We start from the raw sequence: 14,812 nt of genomic DNA, 5'->3' as shown, positions 1-14,812 counted from the left end.
GACGGGACCGCAGTCCATCACATCTGGAAGGTGTCAAGTTGCAGAACAGTGCCTGGAAGGTGTCAAGTTGCAGAACGGTGCCTATCTTGCCAAGGGCTCTGTTTGCTTTAGTTCAAATAACGTTTTATTCTGTATTTTCATTTATTTACTTATTTATTTATTACATTTATATACTGCCCCACAGCCGAAGCTACCTCGGCGGTTTACAACATAACTGTTGTACAGTTATGTTCTTAAGGAATTTGGCTGTTTTTATTATATTTATTGCTATTTTATTTTGGACTATTGCTCTAGATTTGTTCTTCAAATGGATTTTAATATTTTGTGGTAAAGTGCCTTAAAAACTATATAAGGAATAAATATTTGCACTGGAGAACAACAACAACAAAAAAGAATACAACCTTAAACGTGGCCTAAAAATCATTTTACCTAAAAAAAAAAAATTAATGTACTTTTTAAAATGGCAGGATCCTGAATCCATTTAACATGGAGGATAATTATGTGTTGCAGAACAGCTAGTTTAACTCAGGAGTCAGTACTCAACCTACCTTCAAATGTTTCTAAGTATTTGTGGAGGGTAAAGGATGGTGCGGAAAGAAGCAGAGGTGGGAAGTACAGTTCTTTTCCTAATTTATTAAAAATCAGGTGCCGGGGGAGTTAGATGCATCTAGTGAGTTAGATCAGCGCTGAGTTGGCTGTGCAAGCTGCTTGATTCTTTCGGAACATGTTGTCTTCTTAGCAGACTCCTTTACAGTAAAGGCTTCTGGGTTAAACTGGACAAAGTTGGTTGGGGCCCTGCAAGTACAAAGGAGAGGAAAAAAGGCATCTGTCAATTTAAACATTCCTTTTTACTTACACGGCTAACGGATCTGCACGGCTAACGGAGCAAGCCTACCCTAAACGTAGGCCCATGGGGCAGAGATAGGATTGCTACTAAGGCCATGGCTAGATGAGGGCTTTTCCCGGGGATCGCCCAAGGATCATCCTTGTGTGTCCAAATGACACACAGGGGATCCCGAGGGCAGGGAGGGATGATCCCTCCCCTTCCCCGGGATTTTGCCCTACCCTTAGCCTGGTTTTTCCACAGTCCCGGGCTGATCCCGAGACCACGGAACGTGTGGCCGGGCGTCGTGGTTTGTCCCGGCTCCTCGCGAGTAACCACGAGCCATGCACTGGGCACAGAGCTCCTCAGGAACGTGACCTGCATGTGCAGATAGATAGATAGAATAATTGAAATAATTGAATTGGGTCTTTCTATGAAACATACCTCAAGATTTACAATATTTCTCAACATAGCCTGAGAGACACTCACGGTGTGGCAGTTTGGGGATGGGCCTTTTCTGCAATCCCCACCCCCATTTATGGAACGCTCTCCCCAAGGAAGCTCGCTTGCCAGGCAAAGACACACTTTTTTGTATCATTTTGTTTCTAGATCATGTTTTTATAGTGTTGACTTTTATTTGTAGGATTATGCTGATTAGGATTTATAGCGATTCAGGTTTTGCTGTTTTATTAATTATGGATTTCTATATGTGTGTAAGTTGCTTTGAAAACGCTTTTTGTAGTGAGAAGTGACGCATAAATGTAAATAAGAACCAGAGAACTGGAAAACTGCAGAAAGGTACTTCCAGCGCAAACGTCTCCAGACGGCTTTGTCATGGGAACCGCCCAGAGAGCTCTGGCTATTGGGCGGTATAGAAATGTAATAAATAAATAAAAATAAATAAATGGGCTGAGCCCATGGTTCCTTTAAGAGAACATCTTTTGCTTCATCCCAGGAAGAGGGAGAGGGGTTTCTTGTGCCTGAAAAGGGAGTAGCAAGCGAAATGCCCAGGCCACGCTGGGGGAGAAGCGCCTGGCATCTGATAACGCCTCCCCGGGCTAGTACCAGGGGTGCGGGCGGAGTAACAGGTTGCAGCTGTGAAATGTCTGGGAGCATTCCCCCTCCCTTCAGGGGAGGTGTGGGTCGCTATGGGGTTTCTATTGGTCAGGGTGGGTCTGGTGACAAGGGGGTTCCAGAAAGGGATAAAAAGCCTAGGCACCTAAGGGTGCCTAGTCTCTTTCCTGTGGGTGTTAGGAGTCCAGCGTGTGTGTGGTGAGTCAAGGCATCCTGGGGCTCTTCCACATGTCGTTCTCGGGGCGCTTCCATCCACCCCCAGTGCACCCCGAGAACGAGCGTGTAACTTACCTGGTGAAGAGACGAGGAAGACACGTCCTCGCCGGCGCCGCCGGCACCGCCGGCACCCAGCTTCCTCCGCGTCGGACGGGACGAATAGCTCGGCGGAAGAAGGCGGGGTGGAGAGCGCCTTCTTCCGCCGAGCTATTCGTCCCGTCCGGCGCGGAGGAAGCTGGGTAGCGGCGGCGAGGACGTGTCTTCCTCGTCTCTTCACCAGGCAAGTTACACGCTCGTTCTCGGGGTGCACCGGGGGCGGATGGAAGCGCCCCGAGAACGACGTGTGGAAGAGCCCCAGGCCGGACCGGCTGGATGGCGGAAGCGCCACCCGGCCGCTGAGGCAAGGAGTTTAGCTCGAGTGGCGTAAAGCCAAGTCGGGGTGAGCAGCAAAGGTTGAGTGGCAGAGTTAAGTGTTTGTTTTGTTTTAGAATAGGTTTGGGTACTGTTGTGGACAAGGGACCTTGCCGGAGTTACGGCTGGTGGGGGTGGTTAAGTGGGGAGCGAGTGTGAATTCTGTTAGGCTTGAGCATGTGAAAGGGAAGGGTGAGGTGTCAGTCCCTGCTGTCTTCTGTGTGTCATTCCTTTGTCCGTGTTCTTCCTCCCAAACCTCTTAAGTGTTAACCTTAATGTGTGGACCCTTATGAAAGTGTGTGTGTAAAGAAAAAAAGCGTTTGGTCCCTATTCTGGAGTGTGGCGTGGTTTCCTTGAGAACCTAGACTGTAAAGGGTTAACAAGCGGCAGTGAAGGGGCTTGTGTCTGGGCTGGCTGAGTCAAACCCCCCTTCTCTGGCCGGGGAATTGCTAAGACAAACGGAGCAATTTCCATTACAGGCTTAAGCAAAAACTATGCATTTCGAAGGAAGACACACACAGACCTCTTCCTTCCTGATCCCCAGTGTAAGGATCAGTCAGGCCCTGAGTGCAAGAATATATCTGCCAAGCCATCCCAGGGAAACCCACCTTGCAGGCGGCTGAGCAAGTTCCTCAAGTCTAGGGGTAGCCACTGCATGCTTTGCTGCCGCTGACACAGGCCACTCAGCAGGACGGTCCGGGGAACAGTTACCAGGGAGCATTTCTGCTTTAGCAAGCTCTGCTACCCTTGGACTTGCCATCGCTTGTTGGGCAGCCAGGCTTACCTGCAGGACAAAACAGGAACATTTGTTTTTGAACAGCATACATTGGATTAAATCTAGCGTATTTCCAACAAAGATAGAATATAAAGACCCAGCACCAAAGGATAAGGACAGCTTAACTCCTCTTATCTAGACTGTGGAGGATGGAAGCCTTGAAGCAGCAGATCTTAAATGGCTCATTCTCCTTAGCACCCCTGCCTCTGTTCCTTTCCCTCCCCCATTCCCAGCTTAAGCACACCGCTTCCCCCCATCCCTACAGCCTATGTAACGCTTGTCTCCCATTCATTTTACTCCCCTTATAGAATTGCTGGCAGTTTCCCTTTCAGCAGAATGCCTGACTTTCCAGGACATCACAGAAGCTCGCCAATGCCTGGCCTGCTTTATATATAACTGGTAGAAACAAGTGTACTTATACTGATGAAAATCTGTCCCTGGATAATCCAGACATTAAGAATCTCTCCATCCCCAAAAGTACCAAAGTAATAAAATTACTTCTCGGATTGGGGCCTCCTTGAATCTGTTGTCATAGCACAGGGTATGCTTCTTAAATATCGGCTGGGAAAGACGCTGTGTCCTTGGGGTTAATGTCGCTCTCAATGCAGCCCTCGAAATGTGCGTTTCAGACTACACAGGGCAGATAAACCAATGAATTTTAAAACAGACATTTTAGAATAGACTTTTACAAGGCAGATCAAAGACAGACCCCTCAATGCACATTATTACATATCCTGTAACGGACAAACTGGCTTGCGTCGAAAACCCATATACAACTTTTCTACACGAGGTTCATTTTCACAGGGTTGCTTCACTGAGTATTTCAGCCAGACCAGCCTCGTTTTCTGCAAGGCACAAAAGTGACACAAAAGTAGGTTTTTCGGGAAATGAGGCCAGTCTTGCCGAAGTAAAGTACTCCTCGTCAATGTTCCATGTCTTTGATAGGTCCATGCTCATGCAATACTAGCTAAGCACAAGCAAGTTGTGCCTGCCTAAACCACAAGCCTCCGTTGTCGGTTTCATGTCAATTTAATCACCCAGCCTCATACATGGGCTTTTAAAGGGGATCCAGACAATGATGTCTTCTACTTGAACCCCTCCTGTCTTTTCCCACAGTGAAAGAAACCCCTGCTTCCATTGTTTTTCTTTCCACGAAAATACCATTAAGGAGGAAAAGACCGAAGAGCTGCACAGTGTAGCCTTAGGTGCTCTCCATTTGGAAGCACCCCTGCGAATTACAATTTGGTGATGGTGCCAAGACTCCTTTCTTAGAGGTCCCCCCTCCCCAAACTACAGTTCCCAAGGATCTCTGGGAAGAGGAAACAGTGATTACATCAGCGCCTGGATACATACTTTCTATGGGCTTTTGTATACAAGGCATTTATTGTGCATTCCTCATTCCCTATTCACAGTTGTTTACGGGTTCTTTAGACAACATCATGGCCCTCTAGTTTTGCTTCTATTTGTAAACAATTCCAGCAGGTTGGGTTATTTTTAGAGCAGGCGAAATGTGGTGTTATTTGTGAAAGCAAAAGAAAACACTTGTTTTACTTGTGTATTTGTGCTATTCCACTATACTACAGTGTCGCCAAAAGGTTATATTGCAGAAAAGCAGGAAAGGAAAATGCTCCTTGTGTTATACTTAGATCTCAATTCTGCAATGAAAGCGAACGGAAATATAGCAGATTAACAGCCTCATATAGAAAAGTTCTATGTTCTACCCAAACCCAGCCCAAACTGATCCCCCATTAGCCTGTACTGCAGAAAAGGTGAGAATAAGGGGCAGGATCAACGCCAGAAGTGGCACATGGGAACTTCTGCATATCTGTACGTTATTTTGGGAGGTCCCAGGAGGGCAGTGCTCACTTCTGAGATAGCTTTTCCTCTTGGGTACAGGAAAAGGTCCTGTTGCTAGGATATACCAAGGGAAAGGGCTACCTAGGCTCCCACATTAAGCCCAGCAAGTTTAGGCTCCTCAAACCTATTAAACATATCAAACACAAAACAATTCTAGAATAAGACACCTAGAAGAAAATGTTAAGGAGGATGTGACAGCATACCTGGATCTCAGAACTGCATGGCTGAGAAAGACAAATGCCTTCCCCCTCCACCTCTGAAAACAGAAATTGACAGGTAATCAAAATTTCCATTTCTCCTGAGGTGCCGGGGGAGGCAGTTGTCACACCTGGGGAAAAGGAGATCTGGGTTCTAGTCCCCACTCGGCCATGGAAACCCTCTGGGTGACTTTGGACCAGTCACAGACTCTCAGCCCAACCCACCTCACAGGGTTGTTGTTGTGAGGATAAAGTGGAGAGGAGGCGGATTATGTATGCCACCTTGGGTTCCTTAGAGGAAAAAAGGTGGGATAAAAATGCAATAATAAAAATAATTTAAAAAATTAGTGTGGCTCCCAGAATCAGCAGGTTGTAGTCAAATCTACCTACACAGCTGCCCTAAACATTTCCACCAAGGGATAACTGCAAACCCACCCACCCACCCCCAATTCCTGGTGATTTTGTGGATGCTGAAGTGATGCGTAAACTGGTCCAACTAGTTGCCTTTTCAGGCTGCTCCTTCCCTGCTCAGGACAGGACAAGGAAAGGGAGCCTGCCTGCCACTTCCACCGAGGGCCTTGCTTGTTCTGCATGGATGTGGAGTGGTGGAGGGGGTGGAAAGAAGAAAGACGTTTTGACAATTGGCCTATGCCTCAGGGGCATACCTGCCCCAGCCCCAGGGGTGGTGGGTGGAGGAGTGTGAATCGTGGCTTCCTTGTTCCCTGTCACGGGGGAGAAAATAGCTGTCTTGGCAACTGGTTTGTGCCTCAGGATCTGTCTTCCCCCCTCACCCCCCAGCCCCTAGTCCTGGCTCAAGGCGCGTTGCTGCCTGAGGAGGACAAAATAGTCCCTGCCAATTCAATATACATAAGCCAACCGGAGAAGCAGTTGAAGATTACTTCAGTAGTGTCAATGGCATCTTTCACCACATCTGAGATGGCGGAGCTAGCTTCGGTGGCACCAGACAGGCGCACAGCACCCACATTCCTGTCTCCCAACACCTCACGCTCACGCTCACCCCCAGCCCCAGCCTCTATTGCCTGAGGAGGCCTACCTCACTCTGCCTATTGGTAGACCTGGTGCTACCGTCCGTCCGCCCACCCTGGGACTTAATACACACACCTTGGGGAAATGGCACACCATTTTGATTTTTACGAGAGAGAGAGAGAGAGAGAGAGAGAGAGAGAGAGAGAGAGAACTATAATATAAGTTGCTTCTACCCACATAAGTTCATAGAAAGGAAGGTGCTTTGGCAATCCATCCTGTTATACTTTCATAATATTCTACACGTTGGAATTGCTAAAAAAAAATGTCTGGCTAAGTAATTTCAGCGTCGTGTGCCAAATCTTACATTACAGTTTAAGTAGCTGGGTATTAGCCAGCCATTTCAGATGAACAGAGTAGGCAAGAAAGGTTGATGTTGGCTCTCTAGATGGTCTCCTGCCTACTTTTGTTCCCTCCTATCTCCTCAGTCTCACTGCATTTTTAAGCTCAAATGTTATCTTCTAGCTCTGGGATCCCCAACCTTTTTGGGCCCATGGACAGATTTGGAAATCTGACAAACTTAGGGTGACCATATGGAAAGGAGGACAGGGCTCCTGTATCTTTAACAGTTGCATAGAAAAGGGAATTTCAGCAGGTGTCATTTGTATATATGGGGAACCTGGTGAAATTCCCTCTTCATCACAACAGTTAAAGGTGCAGGAGCTATACTAGAATGACCAGATTTAAAAGAGGGCAGGGCACCTACAGCTTTAACTGTGGTGTTGAAGAGGAAATTTCACCAGGTTCTCCATATATACAAATGATACCTGCTTACAATACAACTGTTAAAGATACAGGAGCCCTGTCCTCCTTTTCATATGGTCACCCTAGACAAACTACTATAACAATGGCTGTCATGGAATCATGCCTAGTCATAAGACGGCTGCCATGAGGCCCTGGCTAGTCACAAAAGACAAACAACTTGCTCAAGGAACTGAGTACAGTGTGGAGGCTGGCTTTGAAGCCCTAAATACCAAATTGTATTTGATCCCCACCAAACACAACAAAATACTAATTTCACGGAAGGACTAAGAAGGTGAACCGATGAGGCTCAGAGACAAATCACTTACTCAAGAAATGGGGTACAAAGTACCCCAAGTGCCAAACCATGTTTGCTCAACAAAATGTCCATTTCACAGAAGGCAAACCAATTAATCTCCCCAATCACCTCTAAATAAATTCCTCTAAATTTAATCTATTCCTCCAATTTAATAGGATCCCCCACAAATCAACTTCCCCCAGAATCACAGAATCATAGAATAGCAGAGTTGGAAGGGGCCTACAAGGCCATCGAGTCCAACCCCCTGCTCAATGCAGGAATCCACCCTAAAGCATCCCTGACAGATGGTTGTCCAGCTGCCTCTTGAAGGCCTCTAGTGTCTACCTCTCTATCAAGTAACTTCCTCTCTGCCAACCAACTCATCTTCCTTATCTCTTTTTCTCCCCCACCCCGATCATCAGCCATCCATCTATGCACGTACAAGCACACGCTTTCTCGTGCAGATGCAGTCCACACACACCGTCCACTCACATATGCACGCACACACTTACACATGCATATACACACACTCAAAATAACTCTGTCTTAACTGTGTGGTGTCCCCATCCGCATTCTGCTTCCAGCTGTTTGCCAAACATAGTGCTTCAGCAACATTAAAGGGGCCTTAGTGCATAAGAACCCACACGATGGCCCCGTTCAGAAGACACCTTGAACCATGGCTTTAACCATGGTGGATACGCCTTTTTGCCTTCGTCACCGTGGTTAAAGCCATGGTTTAAGGTGTCTTCTGAACACAGCCTGGCTTTCTGGCTTAACCACCATGGTTAAAGTCATGGTTTAAGATGTCTTCTGAATGGGGCCAATCTGTCTCCCACACACAATCTTCACAAAAACGTCCAGTTTCATTCTTTGCCTCATAATCCCTTCTTGCTGCAATGTACTCCTACTCTGTTCAGTTAAAATGGGTGGCTAACACCCTGCTAATTAGATTATTATGTAAGATTTGTTACACTAGACAGAAATTACACAGGTAGACATGCAATTTTTTTTAGCAACACCCATGTGCAGAATATTATGAAAAATATGTATTCATATATGTATGTTTGTGTGCATGGGATGCATGTATACGAAAATTTGTGTGTGTGTGCATATGTGCAAAGATGGATGGCTGATTCAGAGGGAGAAAGGATGTGCATGTGTAAACATGATGTGTGATAATCGGGGGGGTGAGGGAGTGAAATTAGTATTGTGTTGTACTTTGTGGGGTCAAATACATTGTCTGGTATTTGGGGTTCAAATCTAGTCTCTACCTTGCGCTCAATTTCATAGGCAGGTTACTTGTCCTTTGTAACTAGCTAGGTAACAATGACAGCCATTTTGTGGTGGTGCCCACAAGGGTTCATCAGATTTCCAAATGTGTCCACACCTCCATAAAGTTGGGGGGGCCCTGAGCAAAAAGGTAACTTTTAGGGGAATTGTGAGCTGAGAATATGTAGTGAGAGTGAGGAGATAGAAAGTGGGAGCAAAAGTAGATAGAAGACAAAGTTAGTGACAGAAAAAATTGGTGTGATTCCAGACAAAAGGCTCCTAGCACTACCAATTAGAAGGCATTGTGCATCTATTTTTTATTCCTTAATGGATTTTCTGTGATTGGGGAAATGGAGGTAGAAGTGATGGAAAACTACAGGGGGTTATGAGCAGAAAACATCGTTTTCTGAACTGCTCAAAATGCAATGATTGAGGCAGGGTGATGGCACGAAGAAAGCCTCATCTAGAAGCAGACGTGATCGGTGTGCATAAACAGCTTTCCGCACTCACTGCAATTTGCATGCATGTTCCCATCCATATCTCATGGTTCACCAGAGCCCTACGGGACTGGCAGGATGTACCTTTCGATGCAGAGCCACATTGGTACCTGGCACCAGTCATTGTTTTGCGTTGTGACTACTTGTCCACCACCACAGCTGGAAAAGGGCCATAGACAAAGGTTGCAAAAAGATGTGACAAAGTTATCTGCTTCTCAGATAAGTCCTCAGCAGATTTATCTAAAACTCGTCATCTTGGCAACCAGTAACGAAGATGGAGTTAAGACACCACTGGCAAAATATGATTTCCTAGGCAAATGTGTTCAGGGCGCATTCCCAGGAAAATGCATTCAGGATACTGTCACTGCTTTTTCCATCTCTTCTTTCCTTCCTCCTGCTGCACTTGTATGTCAGATGCTGATTCAGCCCAAAACAATCTCCTTATTTTCACATTATCAAAACAACAGATGGAATGCTATGAATCATCCCTTTCTATTTTACTGGACTATTTTATCAAATGGCACGTAGCCCAAACCAACACATTTATTATTATTTTTAGCTGGTTATTTTTAACTGTTTGAATCAAGCAACCAGCCAGGATAATACTACTTGTTGGACTCAGCTATTTTAAAACAGTGGAGTTGCTAGAGGAAGCTTCTCCCAAAGGCAGTTACAGAATGTTGTGCTTCTTTTGCAGAGCTGAGAGTCAGAAGCACGAGCTGAAACAGTTGCTGCTGGTGTGTTCTCTGGTTTAGGATGATTATTACCTCTCTTGGAAGGGTGAAGCACGGATGCAGGGATCTTGGTTGGGCAAGGCTCAGAATGTGCTGGGAAGCTTTACAACTAAGTGCTGACAAGCTGACAGGCCACTGGGGGCAGGTTCGTGGCCTGCAAAGAAACACAAGCAGGCGGCCTTAGCCACTGTGTGAAAATTATTCCACCCACCGCCCTGCCCTGCCCACTCCCACAAGCACAGAATTGTGTGACTCTCTAGCCAGCAATTGTATAGCTACCTATCAGAGTTGCAATTTATTTATTTATTTATTTATTACATTTCTGTACCGCCCAATAGCTGGAGCTCTCTGGGCGGTTCACAAAAATTAAAAACATTCAAAGTATAAAACAACAGTATAAAACCGTAATATAAAATGCAATATAAAAGCTCAACCAGATCAAAACAGCAGCAATGCAAGATTACAAATTTAAAACACCAAGTTAAAATTTAGTTATAGACTGTTAAAATGCTGGGAGAATAAAAAGGTCTTCACCTGGCGTCTAAAAGCATATAATGTAGGGGCCAAGCGAACCTCCTTAGGGAGCTCATTCCACAGCCGGGGTGCCACAGCAGAGAAGGCCCTCCTCCTGGTAGCCACCTGCCTCACTTCCTTTGGCAGGGGCTCGCGGAGTAGGACCCCTGAGGATGACCTTAGGGTCCGGGCAGGTACATATGGGAGGAGGCGTTCCTTCAGATAGCCTGGCCCCAAACTGTTTAGGGCTTTAAATGTTAATACCAGCACTTTGAATTTACAGATATTAGTGGCAATTATGCTGACACAGCATGGTGTTGCCTTCTGGTCATTCTCCCTTCCTCTCCTGGGTGGGTTTCTGATGTCCAGTATGTACTTCTGTATTAGATCATTAAGTAGCTCCATAGGCCTAGTTCTCACAAAGAGCATTGCTAGGGTGACCCTATGAAAAGGAGGACAGGGCTCCTGTATCTTTAACAGTTGCATAGAAAAGGGAATGTCAGCAGGTGTCATTTGTATATATGGAGAACCTGGTGAAACTCCCTCTTCATCACAACAGTTAAAGCTGCAGGAGCTATACTAGAGTGACCAGATGCAAAAGAGGGCAGGGCACCTGCAGCTTTAACTGTTGTGATGAAGAGGGAATTTCACCAGGTTCTCCGTATATACAAATGACACCTGCTGAACTTCCCTTTTCTATGCAACTATTAAAGATACAGGAGCCCTGTCCTCCTTTGCATAGGGTCATCTTAAGCATTGCAGATGTTGCTGTAAATCTGCTTCTGGCCTGTTAGAGCCTTTCTACATGAGGCATTTATTGTGCGCTTGTGATTCCTCACTTACAGTCATTTGCAAGTCCTTTACATGACGGCAGCATCCTCCAGGGTCTTTCCCATGCTTTGGAAGCATTTCAGCAGGGTTTTTTTCCAAATGAAGAAAGTTGTTATTTGTGAATGGCAGTAGAAAGCCTATTTTAATTGCACAATTCCGCTATACCACAGTGCCACCTAGTGCTTATATAATGGAACATAAAGAAAAGAAGAGAAAGAAACCCCCCGGGAAAAAAACATGTGCAAAGGAGCAGATCTTAATCCAGCAAAGAATCTGGGAACAGTGGTAGGTTAAATACCTCATGTAGTAAAACCCTTAGTTGGGGGTTACATAACTAAAAGCTACTCCATGCAAATTTCCTTCCACATAGAAAACTAGATGCGACAGAGAAATTTTCTAACTTAAGTTCCTTAACATGCTTGTTTTCTCCATGCAGGGATTTTTTTTCATGGTTGTCACGATTAAGTCATGTGAGCCCACTTCAAGTGCTTCAGTCCAGAATCAGGTTCCCTCCTCATCTGCTGTTTGTGAGAACTAGGCCTTAGCCTCTTTCCTTAAAAAAGAAGAGTGAGACTAAGATTTCACTGTATAAAGAAAGCTTAGCAAATTTTTTGAACCGCCCAGAGAGCTTCAGCTATTGGGCGGTATAAAAATGTAATAAATAAATAAATAAATAAATAATTTCTCCAATATTTCCACTGTTCTGTTTCTGCCAATCTGCTTTTTTCTCAAGCCTCATCCTCAAGTTTTGCAGCTGGTGGAAAAACTGGTGGACTGCCGACAGAACAGCGGAAAGCATGAGAAGAGGCCAGACAGTTGAATGGTAAAGCATTTGTCCCGTGAAATGAGGACCAAAAATGATGGCATTCTGCAGTCCTAGTCAAAAAGCAAGCAGCTGAAATGAAAAGGGCTGCAGTGGAAATGCTGTTGAATTCAGTGAAGCGAAGAGCTTCCCTCCAGTGGCGAATAGAGTTGGGGTGTGCATGCAGGATTGATTTCCATGAGGACTGTTGTATGGGAACAAAAGGGTTAACCCTCATAGAATCATAGAACAGCAGAGTTGGAAGGGGCCTACAAGGCCATCGAGTCCAACCCCCTGCTCGATGCAGGAATCCACCCTAAAGCATCCCTGGCAGATGGTTGTCCAGCTGCCTCTCGAAGGCCTCTAGTGTGCCGTCTCCTCCTCATGCGCCTGATCTGAATCTAAGGCTTTGGGAGCAACTGCTATTTAGGGCTTTTCCGCATGAGGTTTTTAACCCACCACTTTACCAAGACGTCTGCTTCCAGATCCTTTCTCAGATTAAGATTGGCTTCTTGACACATGTTTTTTCCCCCAGGGATTTTCTTTCTCTGTCTTTCTATATGTTCCATTACACAGACATTAGGTATCACCGAGCTATAGCACAATTGTGCAAATACACCAGGGTTTCATGCCACCATTCACAAAAATATGACTTTTTTCGTCAGCAAACCACCCGCTACAATGGTTGCAAAGGACAGGAAAGCCCATAGAAGAGGATGATGGCATTTAAAGCACCCACAAACTACCGTGAGTGAGAAATCACGAGTGCACAATAAATGCCTCATGTAGAAAGTCTCGTAATTTTTAAAAGGTCCACACAAATCTAAGTGACACCTTTAACATCACATGTGGTTTCCACCCAAAGTTAAAAACGGAGGCAAGGGGGTTGGACTCGATGGCCTTATAGGCCCCTTCCAACTCTACTATTCTATGATTCTATGTCCATCTACTCACTTCCAACATAGGTCCTCTGATCTCCATTGATAGGATTCTGTGGAGGGATGGTGGTGATATATGTCTGTGTCCAGAATCCTTTGCAATCCCTCCGGGGGGTCTCTGGCATTTCAGTGTGTGCGCGCACGTGTTGGTTTCTATTTACAGCCTTTCATATTTCTATCCTCTTAGAGCCTTGTCCCTTTTTCATTTTTTCCCATGACATCACCTTTTTACTCCTCCTGCTGCTGCTTTTTGCCTCCCTCCCCCCTCTGTTTTCATTTGCAGCTGTGGGAAATTGGTGGAGATCGAGCTCAAGCTAGGGCAGTAGTTTTCTACCTTCACAGGTCCAGGGCCTATCTTTACTACAACCCGCACGTCCACATGCCCTACTGTCTCTATGGTGGGGAGAATCTCATTCCTGCTCCTTTAATACTTGCATAACGAGCAAAGTATGTCTTCAGACAGTGCCTAGGTTAAGCCGTGGAACTTGCAACCACAACTTTAAAATGGTATTAGGCAAATTCCTGGAGGAGACGGCTATCAATGGTTACTAGACCTGATGGCTATGTGATACCTGTGGTGGCAGAGTCACTATGACTAGGTACACCCAACTGATAGGGAAACAAGCAGGAAGGTGCTATTTGTGGGTTTCCCATGGGCAATTGTGTGAACAAAATGCTGGATGAGATGGACCTTCGGTCTGATCCAGTACGGCTTCTTATGCGCTGATGAGTTTTGACAGATACAGCTTGTCATGAAAAAGCTGCACCTGCTGAAATTGAAATCTATATTCATTAATTGCTATATAACCCAGGCTTATACTTTCTTCTAGAACAAACAAGATCTCTCTCACAATATCGTTATTTGAGTTGTTAGGACATGGCATATATGCAGACCTATCTGTTCACAAAGGACCTATTTCTTATAATCATGGCTATTCCAAATAACTATGGCTCCCAAACGTAACTTCTTCTTTCATAACAGTTGAAGCATCCACAGATAATTCTCTAAGAATCTGTTGTTCTTTCCCACTCTTATTGTGCCAAGGGCATGGAGCTGTTGCCTTTATGTTTCCTTGGTCCTGTAAGACCAACCTTTCAAAAGTTTGCACAGCTGGATGTGTAGGTTCAAAAAGCATAATAGTGGATGCAGTTCTGAATTTAACTTTAGAGTTTGTGTAGTTAGATGCTACACATGTTCTTTGCCACACATGTTCTTGTCCAGGAGGGGATCTACACATCGTCGTGAAGGCACTTGCGTGCACCTGCAGTGCGCCCCGAAACTCATCGTGTAGATCCTGCCCTATCCTGGCCAGAAGAGGCGGAGGAGGAAGCGGCGGCAGCGGCCCCGCATCGCCCCTCTCGGGGACGGGGCGAAAAGTTTCCGGGCTCAGCGGCTTCGCTGGGGAATCCGGCCGCGTCCTTGCCGCCGCCGCCGCCCACCTCCCTGCCGGCCTCCTGCTGCTGGCGAAAGAGCCACCCGGGTCGGAGAGCTCGGCAGAAGAAGCCGCCGCCCCGCCTTCTTGGCTCAGTACTTAATTTGAGTCTTTTTCCACCCTCCCCTGTAGGACCTAGTTTAAAGTGCTCTTGATCAGTCTTGCAAAGCTCCTGCCAATTGTGCTCTTGTCAGGTGCACCCCGACCTCCTCATTCATTTATTCATTTCATTCATTACATTTCTCCTGCCAGAGATCCTTCATTTTGGTAGCATACACAGCCTAAGAAATATTTCTCGACAACTTCTATGTAGCCAGCTGTTCGCTTCCAGTATCCTCTTTGCCCTACCAATACTCTGA

General features: G+C 45.8%; 1 protein-coding gene across 1 annotated transcript in view; it reads right to left on the bottom strand.

The window, feature by feature from the left end:
- Positions 1-680: 680 nt before the first annotated feature.
- Positions 681-14,812, bottom strand: part of SPMAP2L (sperm microtubule associated protein 2 like) — a 29,245-nt gene continuing 15,113 nt past the window's right edge. Inside the window, exons 6-9 of the mRNA XM_063128438.1 lie at positions 9,970-10,090; positions 3,798-3,929; positions 3,133-3,308; positions 681-795 (exon numbers count right to left, since the gene is read on the bottom strand). Of these exons, the coding sequence (XP_062984508.1) occupies positions 681-795; positions 3,133-3,308; positions 3,798-3,929; positions 9,970-10,090 (544 nt within the window). The remainder of the gene's footprint in view (positions 796-3,132; positions 3,309-3,797; positions 3,930-9,969; positions 10,091-14,812) is intronic.

Source organism: Elgaria multicarinata, chromosome 6 (genome assembly GCF_023053635.1).
Source record: "Elgaria multicarinata webbii isolate HBS135686 ecotype San Diego chromosome 6, rElgMul1.1.pri, whole genome shotgun sequence".
Classification (NCBI taxonomy): Eukaryota; Metazoa; Chordata; class Lepidosauria; order Squamata; family Anguidae; genus Elgaria; species Elgaria multicarinata.
The sequence above is the reverse complement of the archived record's forward strand: the minus strand, read 5'-3'. Positions and strand labels throughout refer to the sequence as shown.